Source organism: Scylla paramamosain, chromosome 22 (assembly GCF_035594125.1).
Source record: "Scylla paramamosain isolate STU-SP2022 chromosome 22, ASM3559412v1, whole genome shotgun sequence".
Taxonomy (NCBI): domain Eukaryota; kingdom Metazoa; phylum Arthropoda; class Malacostraca; order Decapoda; family Portunidae; genus Scylla; species Scylla paramamosain.
The window spans coordinates 3830001-3849744 of record NC_087172.1 but is presented as its reverse complement, the minus strand read 5'-3'; the positions used below and the strand labels follow the sequence as shown (position 1 = coordinate 3849744).

General features: G+C 41.0%; 2 protein-coding genes and 1 long non-coding RNA gene across 4 annotated transcripts in view; 2 read left to right on the top strand and 1 right to left on the bottom strand.

Annotated features, from left to right (window-relative positions):
* Window positions 1-1051: 1051 nt before the first annotated feature.
* Window positions 1052-7127, top strand: LOC135111449 (uncharacterized). The gene is made up of 2 exons (XR_010273741.1): window positions 1052-1105; window positions 6877-7127. It is a non-coding gene; the product is annotated as an uncharacterized LOC135111449 (long non-coding RNA).
* On the bottom strand, window positions 2600-13721 carry LOC135111442 (protein croquemort-like). Its single transcript, XM_064024737.1, has 12 exons — window positions 13563-13721; window positions 11824-11984; window positions 11135-11292; window positions 10047-10191; window positions 8564-8689; window positions 8082-8180; window positions 7632-7701; window positions 6906-7047; window positions 6243-6391; window positions 4971-5119; window positions 4024-4121; window positions 2600-3359 (listed from the first exon to the last, which is right to left on the bottom strand). Exons 1-12 carry the CDS (start codon window positions 13603-13605, stop codon window positions 3146-3148), a joined length of 1554 nt encoding a protein of 517 aa, XP_063880807.1. The 5' UTR covers window positions 13606-13721; the 3' UTR covers window positions 2600-3145.
* Window positions 11862-19744, top strand: part of LOC135111440 (nephrin-like) — a 38540-nt gene continuing 30657 nt past the window's right edge. Inside the window, exon 1 of one of the 2 annotated variants that reach the window (XM_064024731.1) lies at window positions 11862-11999. The gene's annotated coding sequence lies outside the window, so the exon portion shown is untranslated. Of the gene's footprint in view, window positions 12000-19478; window positions 19729-19744 lie in introns of those variants that run through there. The other variant, XM_064024730.1, reaches the window with a different exon arrangement.

The following is a 19744-nucleotide window of genomic DNA, read 5'->3' as shown; positions in this document are numbered from 1 at the left end:
GCTGACGTGGCAAAGTACGGTAATATGACCAGTACAAGCACGATAGCAGCGAATCAGAAATGAAGGCCGCCTGAGTGTCTTGCCTGGATGGAGACATACGCACTGAGACACCACACACTAGACACACCATTCACCACTCACCACGCACCACATACACACGCGCAACAGCCGGCAGGGAATCATACAAGTTATTGATGAGATAAGTTAGAGCCGCCCCCGACCCAGCCATCCTCAGGAAATAGTATTAGTAGTACTGACCTCAAGCTGGAAGTAATTAAATGGATGACATCAGCCATACTCCACCTGACCCTCCGCCGCTGACCCTCTTCCCCCCAACCCCCTGGTCCTTCCCTGCCTCTCTCGCCTCGTTAAGTTAATATGAGCAGGTATTGCCAATGTGGGGTCGTCCCTCTCACGTCCATTAAATTCTGCTTACGTTCATGATGTTTCTCTCTATCTCTCTCTCTCTCTCTCTCTCTCTCTCTCTCTCTCTCTCTCTCTCTCTCTCTGGTGGACAGAAGCAACACAGAGTCATCCTTCAGTATTGCAGTCGTGCTTTACAGTTACAAAATCTCCCTACTATTTCCCGTTTCAGTTTTTTTCCTCAGGTTTTGATTATTTTCCCAGCGGCGCCATATGACCTCGTTGTTGGGATGCAGAGGTTCAATCATACACACAATCGTGACCAAGTTCCCAATCAGTGGCCAGACTCACGCACACTGCTGGGCTATTAGTGCTGCCCGTTGTCTGTTCCTTGTTGTTTTTCTTTTTTTCTTTTTTTTCGTTTCATTTTTGGAGAGGCTTTTAATTGCTGACTTCTACTTACTCCTGCCGTTTTAATTATTCGTCTGTCCAGTCTTTTTTTTTCACTGATTTATTTTGATTTCTCGTGAGTTTTTGCTGTCACGATGAGGTATTAGTTGTTTCTTTTTGATCAACGAGTGAAACAAAAAAGTTCGTATGTTTGCTTTTTGTTCCATAGTTTAGCGACTTTTTTTTTTTTTTTACTTCACCTTTTTATTCATTTCAGCTCGCCATTATGTTTATGTTTCAGTGCGACGCTAAAATATTCCTCTGACTATCATCAATATCCACGAAATGCGAGGTGAGCGCGGTATCATTTTTATTATTGCACCATAACTTGTCTACTTGCTATAATTATATATTCATTTTATCAATTTTACACACATCATTCAATGTTTTCTACCTGGGTGTATTAGACTAAGCGAATTTCAATATCTCTCTCTCTCTCTCTCTCTCTCTCTCTCTCACGTAAGTACCACGTAACAAGACTGGGAAGTTAGTCAGTAATATCGGACAAAAGTGAGAAAAGTAGACGCCGAGCCAGTCTTAGCCCTTAGCTGATCATAAGGCGGCACAGAGATGTAACCAACAGTGAGCTTAGCAGGAAACAAGCCAGTAATCCCCTCAGCAGCCGGACTAATATAATACTTGGCCAGGCAGGAGTATATTTAAATAAACTCGTATATTTCTTTATTACAAGCGAGATAAGGAGATGAATTGCGAGCCCTTTCAGTGTTTAATGTTTGAATCTTTGCTTGTTTTTTTGGGGGGGGCTCTCATTGACTGTTTTACTGCTAAGACTGTCCTTTGTTAGTGCCCAGAATATTGTAATGTTTGCATATACACACAGAATAGGAGAATGTAAGGCTAATTCTGTCTTTCCTATAAGCTTCCAGGGCTGTTTTTGAGAAATTACTACAAAAATAAATCTAAAAATAAGTCTTAGCTATTGGAGGTGACCAAGAAAAATTGTTGTTTTAGCAGTAATAGGGTTCAGCTTACTCAAATAAATCTGGTGCAGTTTCAGAGTATAAATGAGAAAGAGGTTATCAAGTAGTTAAAGGGCGCTAGTGTCTGTACTCCTGTTGTCACTCACTGAAACTGTCTGTGCTTACTCAAATGAAGTAAGAGTCAGTGCCATTAGCAGTCAAAGGAGAGGAGTAAAGTATGCATGGGGGAAGCAGCACACACCCCTGGCGCCTGTCAAATCTGGTGTCTACTTTATTTTATGTCCTTTACTCTGATTGGTAAAGTGAACGAAACGACTAGTCTTCTTAATACGTTTTTTTTATTTCAGCTTATAGAATGTTTTGTCTTCAGCGTGGAGGAAAGAAGCAGTAGACAAAGCAGGCTCTAGTCTAGCTCAGTGCCTCTATCTTGTTTACATGTCCTTTATTCTGACTTAAAACGAAGATAGTTTATGTTACTTTTTTTATTCAAGTCTTTCAGTCTGTAGAATGGTTAGTCTTTATCCTAGCGCGGCCTTGGATACTACTTCTCTTACCATTCCCATTTTTTTTCTTTTTTTTTTCAGGATTTACTCTCTCTCTCTCTCTCTCTCTCTCTCTCTCCTTGAATTATATACAATCTGCGCTACAAGTTAACTCACTCTTAGCCATGAATAAAAAAATGCGACTTATCAGTTCGCTTGTCACCCGGTTAGCTAACTTTCCGCGTACTTCATAATGTATAGCTAGTGTATTTGCATCCTTTTTCACCATTCATCGACCGTTCCGTTTATACATTGAACAAAAAGAATCTTGTAGGAATTGGGATGTATAAGAAATACCGTTCGTTTTCTTATTATATTTTATTTTACGTGAAGATGATTGCAGTTCCTACTGGGATCATGAGAAGCAGCAATAACATGTATGGCTGGAGAGAGTCGAGAGGAGCAGCAGAGTTCACCTTGCAACTTGGCCCGTTTTCTGTTTGGCCTCGCGTTATTCTGCAGCAAGAGGCACACTGTTTTAAAGTGCGCCCAGCCTGGCTACAGACTGGACAGCGGCATTGTAGCTCCACGATCGCCTTGAGAATGCTGAACACACACACACAAGCACGCACGACCACAATTACATTTTTGAATCCAGAATTTATTGTTGCTTTCCTTCTTCTTCATGTAAATATATTCATCTCTATGTAATTTCAAGAACACACATCGATACCTACCTTCATAGTGATATTACTACACACACACACACACATACACCAACCATCGAGTCACTTCACACCACCGCAGCATAACATTACCACCGACTCTAACGCTCAACTTTCACAGACTTTCCCTTAACATACGAATAAATAAGTAGCAGTTCTGGTTTCATAATAGCACACTCGGCCACTAGGTCTGCCCCACACACTGGTAGTGGTAGACAAGGACGAGGATGATGGTGAGGAGTCCCAGGCCCACCATGAGGGAGAAGATGATGGTGATGATGGAACTGTTCATAATGAAGAGTAGCGCCTTGAGCTCCCCCGCGTCGCTATCTGGCAGCGCGGCGAGGGTTTCGAACCAGACGAGCGGCAGATACACTTCTTCCACCTTGCTGAGGATGCTGCGTGTGGGAAGGAGGGAACAGTTAGTGATGCTTGTATTTAAACTCATTTGTCACTATGGTCGTTCTTTCTTAACATTTAGAGAACGTAAACAAGAAATTATAGTGTTGCATAGACGCACACACAAGAAAACGAAAACACTTAATAGAAAGTTAATGATAGTTAGTGATAAAATTAGATTTTAACCCTCTTGATGGTATGGTTATCCTTTCTTAACATTTAGGGTAGTGTTAAAATATATTACATGAACATAGAGAAAAAACGAGACGGAACTGAAAAAAAATAATGATAGTGATAGCTTTAACCCTTTTGTTGCTATGATTATTTTCAACGTTTAGAGAACCGAAAACGATTATTGCATGGACACATGAGGATAAAAATTGAATAAAAAGTTGTCCTTTCTAAGCTGCAAAACTATATATTTAAGAAAACTGTAGCATAAAACTTCGTCTAAAAGGTGTAGGTGATTACGAAAGAATAACGTGCAGCGGTGAAAGGGTTAAAAAAAAGTTAAGAAGGAATTAGCTCTCAAATAGAGTGATGGATTATTGGAAGAGACTCGGTAATCAGGTTGTCCGTGCCGAGTCAAAAGGGAGCTTTACAATAAGATTAGACAAGTTTATGAATTATATCACAATGCAGGACACGTTCACCGCCACTTACTCTATTTTGCCGGCGTGGAGTGGACCAGTGCCGCGATAGGGGATCACGTGCATGTTGATCTGCATCCGCGCCGCCACTTGTATGGGAATCCCGAGTTCCTGACGGGGAGGAAGAACAGAAATCAAGAATATGTCAGCCAGCCTAACACGCTAGATCTATTTTTGGAATTAGCATATTTACGGTGACTTGTTATTCGTTTGCAAAGGTAAATGATAAAAATTAAGGACTCTATTTAATCTAACTAAAAAAAAAAAACTCAGCTTTCAGAATCAGCATAATTAAACAGTCTCTCACGTCCATTTTCTTTACAACCTAGGTTTCACTCGAGAGGACCGCTGACTCAGGGGCACCAAAAGCCAACTAAAAGGTGATGTATCAGTTGAGTATCACCCGCACAAGCTTGACATCCCTCGCGATACTTTGTAAGTTTATTCGTGACGTCGATTTATGGTGCGTCTGCTTGAAACATTCACAGTTACATGAGTGAGATGACAATACAGAGAACTTGCAGCAAAACATCATTCTCTTAGTGTAGGTGACAACACAGGCGAAAATGACACGCTATCAATAAACGTTATCAAGAAGCTAAAACTGAAGCTAAAACTATTACAATGCAATAAACAGTTAAGAAGAGAACTGTCTTAACCCTTTCACTGATAAACAAATTTTTCCCTTTAATACCTATAACTCAGGAGACGCTTTTTTGTGCTAAACTCACGTAAATACTTGTGTTACCTAAAATTACAAAATTAACCTTCTGCTTTCTCTCTTTTCTTTCCTGTGTTTCCACGCGAACCATTTCCACTGTGCTTGGAAGATTAAGGAAGGATGACAGCAGTTGTGAAAGGGTTAAAATGACACTTGCAAAACTCACAGCACCAGAGAAAAAGGCGATTACTCGTAACATCAGTAGACTGTTTGCATCGATGTGAGGAAGAGGCGCTCACCGGAATGAGGTCAATGTAGAAGTGGTGGTCCTCCATGTTAGGCGCCATACCCACCACAGTGTCGAGAAGGTAAGGATCCGCGTGGAGGAAGTGAGGGAAGGAGATGAAGGCAGGGGATCCGAAGCGACAGGACTCGGCATTAAGTAGGCCTGTGGGGAAGGAGAGAGGTGTAAGAGGCAGCCAGGGAGAGGTGCTGATTAAGTGAGTGAATTGGCAAGGAATCACAATCAGTTTTTTTTTTTTTTTTGTGTTATAATTTTAATCTTTTATTATTGTTGCTGTTATTGTTGTTGTTGTTGTTATTTGTTTGTTTATTTAACTATTTATCTATTTATTTTCTTTTGTTTTCCGACTATGAAGAAAACCTTTAGTAGAAACGTAAGAATGCTCCTCCTTCATCCTGAGTTTATTTACTACTTCTTTCACTCTTACTACGTACTGTATATACCTTATGCAAAATGTTCTGTAAACTTCCAAAAATCTCATTCCCTCGTAGGTGTGATAAATTTCTACACAAACTTCTTCCACCTTATTAGAATTTTAAAGAAGGTATTGATGACAGGTCATTTTTTTCCCCTATAATACGCCTGTCATTTATCTGACTCTTGTTTGACTTATATACAGCAACTGGGATTTTTCTGGAAATACTGTTCGCTCCTAGGTTCACCCCAGCCTTAACCCTTTCAGTACGATATGCAGAAATTCACAGCACGAGAAGTAATGTGTGAAATCTTTATCAGCACTTACAAGAAAGAAGGGCATTAAAAAGAATATATTTTGAAATGTCTAGCCAGTACAATACTTCGAAATGGTTATACAACAAGAAAAGATAACTCGATAACTTTTTTTTTTTTTAAGAAAGTCATTGACAAGGGCAACAAAAATTTGGAATAAGAAAAGGCGCACTTAAATGCCATTCCCAAAGAGATGATGGAATGATATAGTACCAGAGGATAAGTGTCTATCTTGAAATCTCTCTCTTGAAGGAGTTCAAGTCATAGGAAGGAGGAAATACGGAAGCAGGCAGGGAGTTCCAGAGAGTGGTTAGCAATAAAGGAACAATATGCCAAATAGCAGTGAAAGAGTTAAACAGGTACAGGTGAGCAATGACTAAGAAAAGTAAAGGAAGCGGAGAAAGGAACGGACCACCTCACTCCATATGCCGTGGCCAGGGATTCGTGGATTTGGGCTGCGCTACCTGCAAGTCACGCTCCATGAGTACGGCACCTCCTTTACCTTTTACAGCGAAACACAAGTAATGCGCATCGGTACCTGTCGGGGCGCAGGTTCCCTTGACGCAGTAGCACTCGTTCCCCGGCACGACAGTCTCGTTGGCGAAGGTGTGGTTAGTGGCGGAGTAGCGGTAGCCCGGCACCCCATTCTCGTCCTCTATCTCTGTGTCGTAGAAGAGCGACATGGTCCTGCGTGGGGCGAGGGAAGAGAGGGAGGATGGTCACACACACACACACACACACACACACACACGTTTCCTCTTTTTTTTTTTTGTTCCATTTCAAAATATTCCGATTTTTTTTTTTTTTGGTGAGGGGTTCTCTCTTTTCTATTTCTTCTCTTCCCTTCACATCACACTCAAATTCCTCTCCTTCCTTTCTCCTATTTTTTTTTCCTTCCTGTCTTCGTTATCCTATCTGTTTTATTTATTTATTTTATTTTATTTTTTTTTTTATCAAATTCGTAATCCTTCCGCATCTCTCACATTCTTACCAATCCCATCTATTTCTTCCCCTCGCTTTGCCATACCTTCCATTCCCTCCCCCTCTCATCCCTGTCCTCTTCCTTATACTTTTCTGCCTTTCGCTATCCCATCCTTTTTAATATTTTTTCCATCATCCTCATCCTTTCCATTATTTTCTCCCTCTCCTCCCCCATTCTTTTCTTTCCGTAGGACATCAGGACTCAATATGAAGGACTCACATGCACAGGTCGGGGCTGTAGAAGTCAATGAGGTCCTTCTGGCGGTTGGGAGGCCACAGTTCGCCTGCAGACCCGCCCACCTTATTGCACGGAGTGTCGAAGAAGTCTGTTGTGTTTCGCTTGTTCCACAAGTCGATTTTCCCTGCGTGGAGGAAAGGGTTATGTACGAATTTCAGCCATTAGACACCTGCATTGGTTATAAGGTCGTTTGTCATTCATTATCATCTACCATCATCATCATCATTGCCCTCTACGGTCTGTTCACGTGTCGATTTTCTGTGCGTGTAGGAAAGGGTTATGCAGAAACTGGAGGTAAATGGATACCTGTATTAGCTATCTTATGTCATTATTATTATTATCTTTAAGACACCTATCTTTTAACTTTGGATTATATATTTGGCTGTTCTATTTTGCGTCTGGCACCTCCTTTTTGTTATCCCATGTCAGTGCCTCTGTTACATAAAAAAAAAAAAAAATCTACCACCACCATCTTCATTCCTATCTATGATTTCACTAGAGAACAAAAACCATCCATAGCATTTCACCTCAGCAAAAATCTCTCCCCAGTCGCTCCCCCACTCTCCCAGTCTCTCACCTCACTCTCCCAGTCTCTCACCCTAGAAATGTTCTCTCCCCAGTCTTATCCCATCCTCCACCTCAGCAATACTCTCTCCCCTTTTGTGACCGGGAATCTCTAAAGCAGCCGAGTGAAGGGTCTTGCCTTACCGAGGTTGTCCAGGGTGTCGTGGCCAGTGTGCATGTTGAACTCTCCGTCATAAGTGAGGGAGTTGTTGCGCTGTGAGGAAAGAGGGAAGAATGAGTGTGTTTAAACCTATAGTTGTGTTTACTTAGCTGTAATACACTAGAGTTTTAGGTGCCGGTGTGGTCCTGGCTCTTCTTATCTATGTGTTTCGAGTCTTTCCATAAGTGTATGTGTGTGTGTGTGTGTGTGTGTGTGTGTGTGTGTGTGTGTTCCTCTGACAGTATAAACATCATTAAACTATTCCTGTCATCCGTTGAATAATAATAATAATAATGATAGTTTTACACCTACCTCTATGATAGAAAAAAAAAAAACATTATAGCCAACAGTATTATAACAATAAGACATTTTTCTACCTACGTAATAATGATATCAAGGTCAATCATAACGTATAAAAATTAAAGGATGCGAACCTTATAGAACCAAGCGAACTTGTCATACTCCGTGAGTCCAGGAGGGAGGTCAACGAAGTCAGGAATATTAGTGTTCTGCATCCAGTCTAGCACCGGGTCCTGAGGTGGTGGTGGTGGTGGTTGTGGTCAGGGTGCATGGAAGAGATTTAGAATGGGATAAAGGATAAATAGATTATAGATGACGTGAACATTTAGAGTAAAATAGGAAAAAATAAAAAAGTTAAAAAGATGACTTGAGTACTGGTGACTTGAGAGTATATAGTGAAGAAAAATTTGTGTAAAAAAAAGAAAAGATAAAAAAAAAAGATAAAAAGAGAGATCATGGCAGGATTTATGGGGAAGGAAAATCAGATCAAATTAAACCAAACTAACGAAAATTACCAAATAAAAGAGGAAAAGAAAAAAAATTATCCTATATAAATGAGTAAAATTTACCAATACACAAAAGCAGGACGGGTCGAGGAGTCCAACCTTTTCCTCACCTGGTATCCCTCGAAGATGATCTCTCCTGCCGTGGCTGTGAGGATGAGCGGCTCATTCACCTCGTTCAGGAATGCGTTGAGGCCGCTGAGCAAAACTGTGCTGTCTCTCACGCTCCACGCCGCAGACTGTCCAAGGGCGAGGAGATGGAGGAGGGGGAGGATGAGGAGGAGGAGAAGTCATGACGGTTATTTATTTATTTATTTATTTTATTATTTATTTATTTTATTTATCTTTATTTATTTATTTATTTATTTATTTTTATATTTTTATGTTTTCTTATAAGAGGGGCTCTGGCTTAGGGCAAAAAACGGTAAGTGTAAGAAAAGGCCCACTAAGGTGTCAGTTGCGGTAAAGAACAAACAAATGGAATTGTCCGAAGTTGGAGAATGTCTTGAAACCTCCCCCTTGAAAGAGATCAAGTCATAGGAAGGGAGAAATACAACAGCAGGTAGGGAGTTCCAGAGTTTACCAGAAAAAGGGATGAATGATTGATAATACTTGTTAGGAGGACTTGTAGGGAATTCACACACCTGATAGGGAGAGGAGGAGGATTAGATAATGAATAACTGGGAAGAGAGAGGGAGATGTAAAGGATATGAAATGGACGTCATGAGAGAAGAGGGTATCAGTTAAGGAGATAATGTCATCAGGAATAGGGCTTGAAGAAAATAAAGAGGACATTGGGAGAAGAAACTGGATATTTAGGAGATAAAAAGGACACCAGGAGGAAATGGACACCAAGGAGATAAGGAAGAGAGAAAAGGGAACGGAAAATTAGCCACTTTATTCCTACGGTCGTCTTTTGCTAAAACTCACTGTACTGTAAGAAGTGATTTACGTGAACACACAGACACACACACACACACACACAAACATACAGACTAAAGATAAAATAATAGGTTAATTTTCTCTTTTCTAGGCAATACAATCATCAAAGAAACTAGTATTAAAAAATTCGTCTGAACATTTATAAGTGATTATGGGTGACTGTCAAGCAGTGAATGGTTAAGAAATTAAGAGATGAGAAAGATTTGAACTTTAAGAATATAAAGAGACAGGACTTCAAAGACACAAAGAGAACATCACGATGGAAGAAAAAAAAAATACTAGCACGAAAGGAACAGAATCACAATATTAATACGAAAGGCTCTCCAGAACTACCTTTGGGGAACAGCGGGAAGTGTGTGGGGGGAGAGGGAAATAGACACGTAGAAAAGCTATGTAGGACTTGTAAGAACTGGAGAGAAGGATAGACATATGAGAATCATTTGCAGGACGTGTGGGATCTGGCAGGAAGGATAAACACTCAGGAAAGCTCAGTAGGACTTGTAGGAACTGAAGGGAAGTATAAACACGTGGGAAAGCTTTTGCAGGACTTATAGGATCTGGAGGGAAGGATAGACAAGTAGGAAAGCTTTTACAAGACTTGTAGGAACTGGAGAGAAGATTAGATGTGTAGAAAAGCGAATCTGCAGGACCTACTATGGGAATTGTGTTGAGGTTGACGATGGGGTCGTCAATGGACCTGGTCCCTGAGGCCTCCGCGTCCCACACCCACCAGCGCTCCTGCAGGAAGGTGACGGTGTTGTTGGCGTGGAAGGAAATGTTTTGCTTCTCGTGGTACTCCCTGCCAGGATGAGAGAGGAGTTACAAGAAATTATGACTCGCATTTCGAAACTCTCTTCGCTCTCTTAAATGCCACAGAGATTATTCGACTTGTCCTCTTTGGTGTTTGTTCCAGTTAGTGGTGTAGAATCCTTGTTAAACTGTCGCTAGAGCCATGAAAATAACAGTGCAAACCTTAACTTCCACCAAAGCCTGCTAAAAGTAATCGAAATGAGACTCCTCAGTGGTCTTATGAGGTAAAGTGTTTAGTGAACCGTGAACTCTGACCGAGGCAATGTCTAGTATCTGTATGAATGGACTCCCTTATGTAAACTTATTCAAACCCAGTCTTCGTTTTCTGTCGTATTTTCAGCCATAGAATGATTCACTGACACTCATCCTTTGATATTTGTACAAGTTATATCCGCATCTTTGCCAAGGAAACTTCTCTCCCTCTGTCGTTCTTTCCTTCCATCCATCCCTCTTTATTCATCAAAGCATCCATCCATGTATATCTCGCCCTCCATACATCCTTCTTCCTTCATCCATTTCTTCCTCTTACCTCCCACTCATACAATCATCGATCTCTCCTTTCCTATCTCATCTCTCCTCTTCTCTCCCTATATTATCTTCTATTTCCCTTATTCCCTTCCTTCTTACCTCTCTCCTCTCTCCTGTTCCCCTTTCTGTTTCGCTCTTTATATGCTCTCTCCTCTCATCACTATTCCTTTCTCCTCTCTATATCTCCTTTATTTGCATTCCTTTCATTACTACTTCTCTCCCCTCTCGATTTATCTCCTTATATTTCCTCTCTTCTCATCACTATTTCTCACACCATTTCTTCTCCCCTCCCCTTCTCTCATGTCCTTTCATCTCTATCTCTTCTTTCCTGCCTTCCCATCCTTTCCCTTCATCCTCGTGTCTCCTCCTATCCCCCTCCCTCCTGCCCTTCCCTCTCCACTCACCTGTAGCAGTAGGGACCGACTTCCTGCAGAATGGCCTTTTGTCCCATCGCGAACTCCTCAGGGTTGGTGATGTTGAAGAAATAGAACTTAAGGAACAGAGGCACTGGTGTGAGGCGCCACATCTCGTAACATCTCGACCCCTCCACCACCTCCATCTCCTGCAGGGGAAGTACGCAGCCGCTTGATTCTTCGTTCGTTCTTTGTTATTGTGAGTGTTGTTGCGACTGCTGGTGTTGTTGGTGTTGTTGTTGTGATAGTGGTGGTGGTGGTGGTGGTGGTGGTATTATTATTATTATTATTATGGTTGTTGTTGTTGTTGTTGTTGTTGCTAATGTTATTCTAAGAGTTAGAAGTTTCAATATACGGGACTGTATTTTAGTTGTGGCTTATTCTTACTTTAATTACGTATTGTTATTGTTATATATTTTATTACTATTATTTTTCCAGTCTTAGCTGATATTGCACTGTTATTATTCTTCAAAGCCTTAAGAAGTTTTTATTTGCTAGACCTTACTCTCGTTGTAAATTAACTATCATTCCGGTTGATTTCCCTTTTCTTCCTCATTTCTGGATTAGACCTGAATTTTTTTTTTTTTGATTGATTGATTAACTTATCATTATTGTCAACTCGAAAGCTTTAAACATTACAATCACAAACTCTTCATGAACAAAGACGATAAGCGACTCACCCCCTTCAGGATACCATCAAAGATGGCCTGATACGCCCCCGCCAGCATGGCCACGCCCACCACCACGGACAGGGACCCCAGGACGAGCAGCGTGATCTGGCAGCATGTCCAGGGTGACCGTGGCTTCTCGTTCCCCCAGTCTTGCGACGCTCCCACCTTGCCTGGCCGGGCGACAGGTGGGTGTGATTTGACTCATTCTTGTCTCTGATCTAGTTTTGTGTGTGTGTGTGTGTGTGTGTGTGTGTGTGTGTGTGTGTGTGTGTGTGTGTGTTTCTGTGTGTATGTCTGGCCCTCCGTTGATGACAATCACACTGACGATCTAGCCTTCCTTACTGAATTTTGGACATTCTCTTTTCAGGATTTCAATGAAACCTTTGTTGTTGTCTTAGACACATCCAAAGCCTCTGGTAGAGTCTTATATACATTTTTTATTTCTAAGCTCTTTTCATGATATCTCTGTCCATCTTTATGCACCATTATCTCTTTTCCTTTTTATCCGTTGTATTGTTGCATTGCTAGAGGACCGCTGTTCTTCTGCTTGAACCTGTTGAAAGTGGTGTTCCACTGGGCTCTGTCCTATAAACATAAACTACTTTCTTTCATTTATTAATGATGTTCTGAACCAGATCTCTTCCCCTAACTGCTGTTATGCTGATGGCTCTTCCCCTCCACTTGCTAAATGTCCATCTCAAGAGGAATCAAACAATTCACGCAGAAGAGCCAAATAATGTCTAGCTCCTCATCCTTCCAAAGTTTCTAAATTTCTGAAACCTTATGTTGTCCAATACCTCAGGAATTCAACTCCTTTCTTTACTTGCACGACAGAGCCTTTCAGGGAACTATTCCTTATTCATTAATGACATTTAACGATTTTTCCTTCTACACTGAACATACTTAGACTATCTTTTACTAAAATTCTCAACTCGAAATGTCATATCTCATCTCTTGCTAGAACAGCTTCTATAAAGTTAGGTATTCCGTGTCTTCTCGACTAGTTTTCCCCTGTTTTAGAGATGCTAATTCTATACAAGGGACTTATCGATACTGGAATGGAGTACGTACCTCATATATGGGAAGGGGGTTCCAGTCACACTAATCATTAGGCTGGTTGGAGTCAAAAGGTCCCCTCCTTTAACAGATTGTCTTCAGCCTCTCCGTTGGGATGACATTTTTTGCTGTCTTTTACTGCTCTTTCCATAGTTACTATTCTGAATTTACCAACTGCATGCTTCATCTTCTCCAGCGTCCTTGTTGCATAAGACTTTCGACTGACTTTCACACCTGTGCTGTCCAACTTACTGATGCAGAAGTTATTCAATACCTTCTGTCTTCCATGCCTTGCACAGGTAAGCTGCAGATGTCTATCTGTTTCTGCTTTCCCCTTCATATGAACTGTGCTGGTGCAAGAGAGGAGTAGCAATACATTTCTGGAAATGAACTGTTTTCCTTTGTAGCAATCCTCCTGTTCGGCTTATTTAGTAAGTGGCACCTCAACGGGCTTTTTTTAATTTTTGTTTGTGGCCTTGGCGATATCCTTCACACGTTAAGAAAAAAAAAAAGAAAAATAGAAGAGCAACTATTAACGTTCACGCAGGAGACACTCAGAAAGTCACGGACCCCTGGCCTCCGCTAGTGGTTACATTCTAACGGTACATTTTGTATCCGTATAGCGGTAAAGTAATGGCGGTGACACAATTGCTCAGGACCTGCAGAAGTCGGTGACTGGGTTTGGGAATTACCGTCCATAGTGAAGGCATAGTTGTCGCGTCCCCGTTTCCCCATGGCTGGCTGGCGGACTTGTGGTGGTGTCGCCTGATGTGGGTCTGGTGTCACGTCTTGTCTTTACGAGGCCGTCCTGGACAGTGTGATTAGATTTTTACTGTATCCGTTGTATCTGTCGTCCATCGCTCAGGGACTCCTCAGGCAGCTTATCAGTGGCCAATGGGAGCGACAGGATCCTCTACGTGAGAGTAACAATCTCGCCTCTTGACTCTATCACACACATTATCACCTGAATGGTACATGCACCTTTTTTTTTATCTTCATAGAATGTTTTGTAATTTAAAACGTTGGCATGATTCGAGTGGCCATATTTTTCTTTTTTTACTTAAATGCTTATGCAAAAATTTTTCATATTACCATTTGGATTCCCATATGCATATTATTAACTAAATCCATACTGATAAATATGGTAAAGGGTAACTACTCCTAAATGACACGGCGAGTAAAATAAGGATGAGGTTTCGTGACAGCATCCTTACAGTAGTAGTATTGCTAACTATATCGGGTGTTAGTCCCACTACATCAGTTTCCACCAAGGAATCCCGTTGATTTGAGTGAGCCAAACAGAGACAAAAGTTTCATTCCGTCCCTCTCGCCTTCCACTCACAGTTTGTCAGGCGCCTGTTCAACATTGGGCTTTACACTCGAAACTTCTCTGCACCTAGGAACACAAGTTAGTACGAAAATATATGTCCCTTGAAGTAACAGTACAAAAGAACGACTTCGCGTCTACAGGTGGACGTGTTGACAGGTGTCTCAAAATAAAGTAAAAAAAAAATCAAGTTTTATCTAGTCCGCAATCAGCTTCGCCAAGATGAGGTAACCGTAGCTGGGCGCGGCTTATATTCGCTACTGTAGTCTGGTCCGCATTGTCAACCGGCCCACTACAGAATGAGTGATGGCCGTGATAAGGATAGCCAGTTGCTGGGTTGAGCTGACAGGTCTCACTTTACTGCATGGCTTTCCTCTATTATATTTTGTTCTCCCACGCGTAGACTTACAGCAGTAGTAAAGAGTAAATAGCACCACCACCACCACCACCGCCACCACCACCACCACCACCACCATCATCATCATCGTTACCACCACCATCGTTACCACCACCTCCACCTCCACTACCACCACCACCACCACCACCACCATCATCGTTACTACCACCTCCACTTCCACCACCACCACCACCACCACCAATACATTTTTCGTCATGCACAGTACCTAAAGAGAGTGACAGTGTGATAAGACGTCCAAGAGGCCGAGACGCTTGGCTATCTGACCAAGGGACGAGTAGAGGTTAGGCCTACAATGATTCAGGTCATCCAGTGAACTACCGCATATAGGAAGGTCGAGTATTACATTCCATTTTTTAGAATAGTCGTTAAAATGTTTAATCTATAGGTTCCATGACCTGTGTTACATTAAGGAATGCTGTGGCAGTAAAATGGAGTAGTGGTTTCCTCAATTATTTATTTAAGTTTGAGGGATCAAGTGTTGATTGCACTATACACATTCCTGTATGAGGTAGTACGCGTGGGCAATAACCTCGCCTCTCGACTGTAAATATATGACAAGCTTTTTTGTGGCGTCAAGAGCACGAGCCCCTCATATCTTGATAAAAGATCATAATTTTCATTTTTCTTTTTTCAGTTTTTTTTTTTTTCTTGTGTCGATTGAATGGCTGCTTTCATTCGTACTTGAATATTCATGTACAAATATGACTGCTACTGTTTTGTCGATGGGCGTGTGTGGCTGCATCAGAGAGGCGCGTCACGGCACTCATGCATGGCGCTGCAGTCCCTCCAAGAATACTCGTATACTACCAGCGTTCCCCTCCCAGACTGCGTGCTACTTATGACACACTGGCCACACCACCTGTCAACACCGCAACGTTCAAGTACCCGACACGTGGAACAGATAACCTTGGTGTTAGTTGTCTCTCCCTTATCTTGTGTTGTTGCAGTGAACGATTCTCACTTTTTTTTCGCCACTCTTGTTCGAGGATTGTATGATATTTCATTTTTACGCCTTGCTCAACGTTGTTACCTGTAAATACCAACCACACCCGGTAAAAGTGGACGACATCTTTCATACCCGTATGTTTAGGACAAACATCTAAATTTATCTTTACTCTGTAGAATTGTTAAGGGAATTTAGTTGTTACAAATTTTACATTTTGCTTCAAAACATCAAAACTCTAGGGTAAATCAAACAAATTGTCTGCGGTTCATGAAATGTGTACCTTTAACGTATATTTGGACAAATGAGTTTTTATTTTTATTATTATTTTTTATTTGTTATTTTTTTTTAAAGACATGCCGTACGTCACAATTTACCCTCGGCATGGGGCAGCTTCCTACATACCCAGAATAACTTGGTGTATTTTTATGATATAAAGATTAGATTGATCAATATTCCTCTCGTTAATCTAAACATCGAAATACTATACACGTATTTGAATACTTGAAATTGCAACTTCATCAGAATAAGTTTCAGAAGATATTTCAGATAGGAAAAAAAAAAAAGATAAATAAATAAATAAATTGAAAAGTTTTACATAAAACATATCAGGAGGATTGCGTTTATCACACTAAAACATACCTATCTTATTTATCTAATGTACAACACCACAATCTCAGCCACCAATGTTCATCAGCTGATGTTTCAGATATAGCACGATAACTAAGGGCATAGAAAAAAGAATATATAGATAAAAAATCTTTTCTCCTGGCTTCCAATTCTGTCGCCATCTGTGGGCGGAGTGTGGAATCATTGAGGGTGTAGCAACTCAGCCGTGCAACAACAAGCTCCGATCTCCTGGGCTTAAAAATTCCTGTCAACACTGCCAGTACAGGCCAGCACATGTAGGGAATGCTGGACGTGCCGTGTTAGAGGGAGGCAACTCACAAATCTCTACGACATGAAGCAAAGCCATTGTAAAATTCAGCACAATCTGCCCACGCTGATACAAAGGCCACCCATTACAAGCATTACGGAGTCTTAGTGTAGATGAGTGTATAGAATAAAAAAGTTTATCATTTAGTAATCAGCAGGGGTTTGGTTAGTTTGAAATGAACAATAAGTCTGGAAGTGTTTATGATGTAGAAAATAAGTGAAAAGAAAGTGTGAGGAGTGGAATACTAAGCAGCGAGGAGCGTGAAGGTGGCCAGCGTGGATGGGGCGGCTTGGCTCTGTGTAAAGTCAGTACAAGGTTTATCCCAGATGCACCCATGGATTCCACGATACTTGTAATATTTCGGCGTAGATCACTATACAAGAGCACGGCATCCAGCAAACACTTAAAGTACCTGACACAGTGCACCTCAAGTTGAACGAAAAGTTAAGCCAAATATTTCACTTAATTGTAATTAGGAAAAAAAAAAAAAGTATATTTAGTCGTAAGGTAATGAAGTAACGTACAGATGCAACACACGTCGTACCCTGCCGGATGATGGATGCATTATACTGTTACATCTTATTGTTACTTATATCTTGAAAATAAGTACAAGGTATGCTATGTCTTTTGGCATACTGTCTTTGTTTTCCGTCTTTTTTATTCTTTTTTTTTTTTTTTTTTTGCATTTTATTCTTTGTCATGTTTCATTACTCTTTTTTTTTTAGCTGATAGTTCTTGTGGCTCTTCTTTGTGGCTGATACATGGCTCACTACTACTACTACTACTAACAACAACAACAACAACAACAACAACAACAACAACAACAATGGATGAAGGGGGCATGCATATTTCAGGACATGAATTTCGATTAGTCTTAAAAATCAGTAGACACGTGGAGCCGCGGACAAGTCAGCACCCACAAAGGCAGTGCAGTGAAAGCTTGCCCCTGGCGTTCAGCATGCTACTACGCACTACATCGGGGTGGTGTGGTGGTCTTGATTACACGTTGCATTATTGGCCCGTGCAGGGAACATTCAGTCCATTACAAGGTCTTATTAAGCAATGGAAGTGTATCTCGAGTGTTTTTATATTAATTAGTATAGATAGAGGAGGTACACATGGCGGTACTGTACCAAGTAGATTTGATAGCGTTAGGATAGTGACAGTTATCACGTGTGGGTGTAGAGTACATGGGTCACTCACTCACTCACTTAATCACTCGCTCAATCATTCATTTTTTTCCCTTCTTTACTCCTCCATCCCCTCCACTCTTTCACTCACTCACTCACTCACTCTTTCAGTCGCTCATTCATTTAATTTCTTCCTCACCCCCTCCATCTCACTCACCCACTCATTTCTTCCCTTCTTCACTCCCTCCATCCCTCACTCACTCACTCAACCAACCAACCAAATAATTAATCATTCAAACATGTTTTCACTCACACACTCACTCACTCACCCACTCACTTAACAAAAGATATATTCATAATGTTAAGATAGGATTTATTTTTGTCATGAAAAGGCATTGTATGTATTTATATTACTTTTATATTACTTAAAAGAAATATTCAAAACGTTTAGACAGAGTTTACTTTGTCAAGAAAAAGTCATTGTATGTATGTATTCATGTAAAAAGAAGCGTAAAGTCTGAGTAAGAATAAATATAATTCAATAAATTCAATTCTCACAATGGCCAAGTGTAAAGGTACCCACTACACCTGCCGAGGGCTATCACATGACTACAGGTTTTGTGGTCGAGGAAGAAGAAAGTGTTGTGCCTTTTTTTCTCATTCCCACATTACTCATAGTTCCATTGAAATCATGACAAAGGAGTGCAGTGTTACATTCAGGAAGAAAAGTGTAGTGTTTATGGTTTGAAGAAAGTAAGTGTTGATTAAAGCATGAGATAAAAAGAAAATGCATCGTCCTTTTTTTTATTTTCTGTATACATACAATTATATACAGCATTACTCATAGTTTTATTAAAGCAAGCACAAAGAGGTATAACGTCTCCTGTATCAAGAGCAACTTAGTTTATGGCCAGGGAAAAACGCATGCAAATTGAAGCTTAAGATTAAAGAAAATGCACAATATTTTTGCAGCATACTAATGACAGTCCCATTTAAGTGATTATAGATGAGTGTGACATTTCATTTATTCAAAGAACAACTTAGTGTTTATAGTTAGGAGAAAACACAGTTCTAAACACGGAAAATGTACTGCCATCTTTGTTTAGTCTTATATTACTCACAGTTCCCTTTCACTGCTACTTGGTACATCTTTCTCTAATTAATAACTACTCTGAGACATTTTTTTTTGTTCTCCAGCCATCTCCAAACATTATATTAACTAGAAATTGCAAAATCTATTCTTTTTTAATCCCCTTCTTTCCTGTAGGTGCTTATAAGGATTCCAGACATTCCTTTTAGTGCTGTGAACTGTTGCGTATCGCAGTGAATTAACGTAATTAGAGAGAAGTGTAACGTTACATTCACGAAGAGCAACACAGTGTTTAAGGTTGGAGAAAAACACGCGCGATTCTAAGTTGGAGTTCAGAGGGAGCGTGATGACAGTGACACAGGCTTGCTTCTTAGAACTAAGGATCACGTTGACATTATCCTCAATAGAGAATTTTTCCTTGGCGTGCTTCTCTGCTGTTGTTATGAATCTCCTAAGGCACAGCAATACCGTTAATAAATACACCAGTGAGTTTTGTATAAGTTTTAAAAATCCGTACTTTCCCGAGGCACAAAGATAGTTTTAATAGACTAGTTAATATGCATATGATCCCTTTAATTTCCAAAAATACGTCAACACAAGCCTTTACACTCAGAGGTACCCATCGGCCCCACACAGGCGCCGGGCAGCCACACCCCCCAGACATCCCGAGAAATAAACGCTGCACACCGCCACTGCTACATGGAGGCTAAGGTTTCACTTGTCCTGGATCCCTCTCCCTCTCCCTCTCCTCCAGCCCTCCCTCTCAGTTACCCTCCAGCTTTTGTGTCGTGAGGAGCTGTCGCCTCCACCTGTGTGTTGCCCAGTGCCCGTGAACATGGTCAAACATTACGCCCTCATCTTGCCATTCCCCGCTGAACACTGCCGGTGCGAGGTGTAAATACGAGTACATCTTTCCCTTGATGCTGAAGACCGGATGGCTACTGGAGAAGAAAGTGTACAGCATAAGAAACATTGAGAGATTAGCTTACTGGGGATATATTCTTTGATTGCAGGTACGTGCGTGTGTTG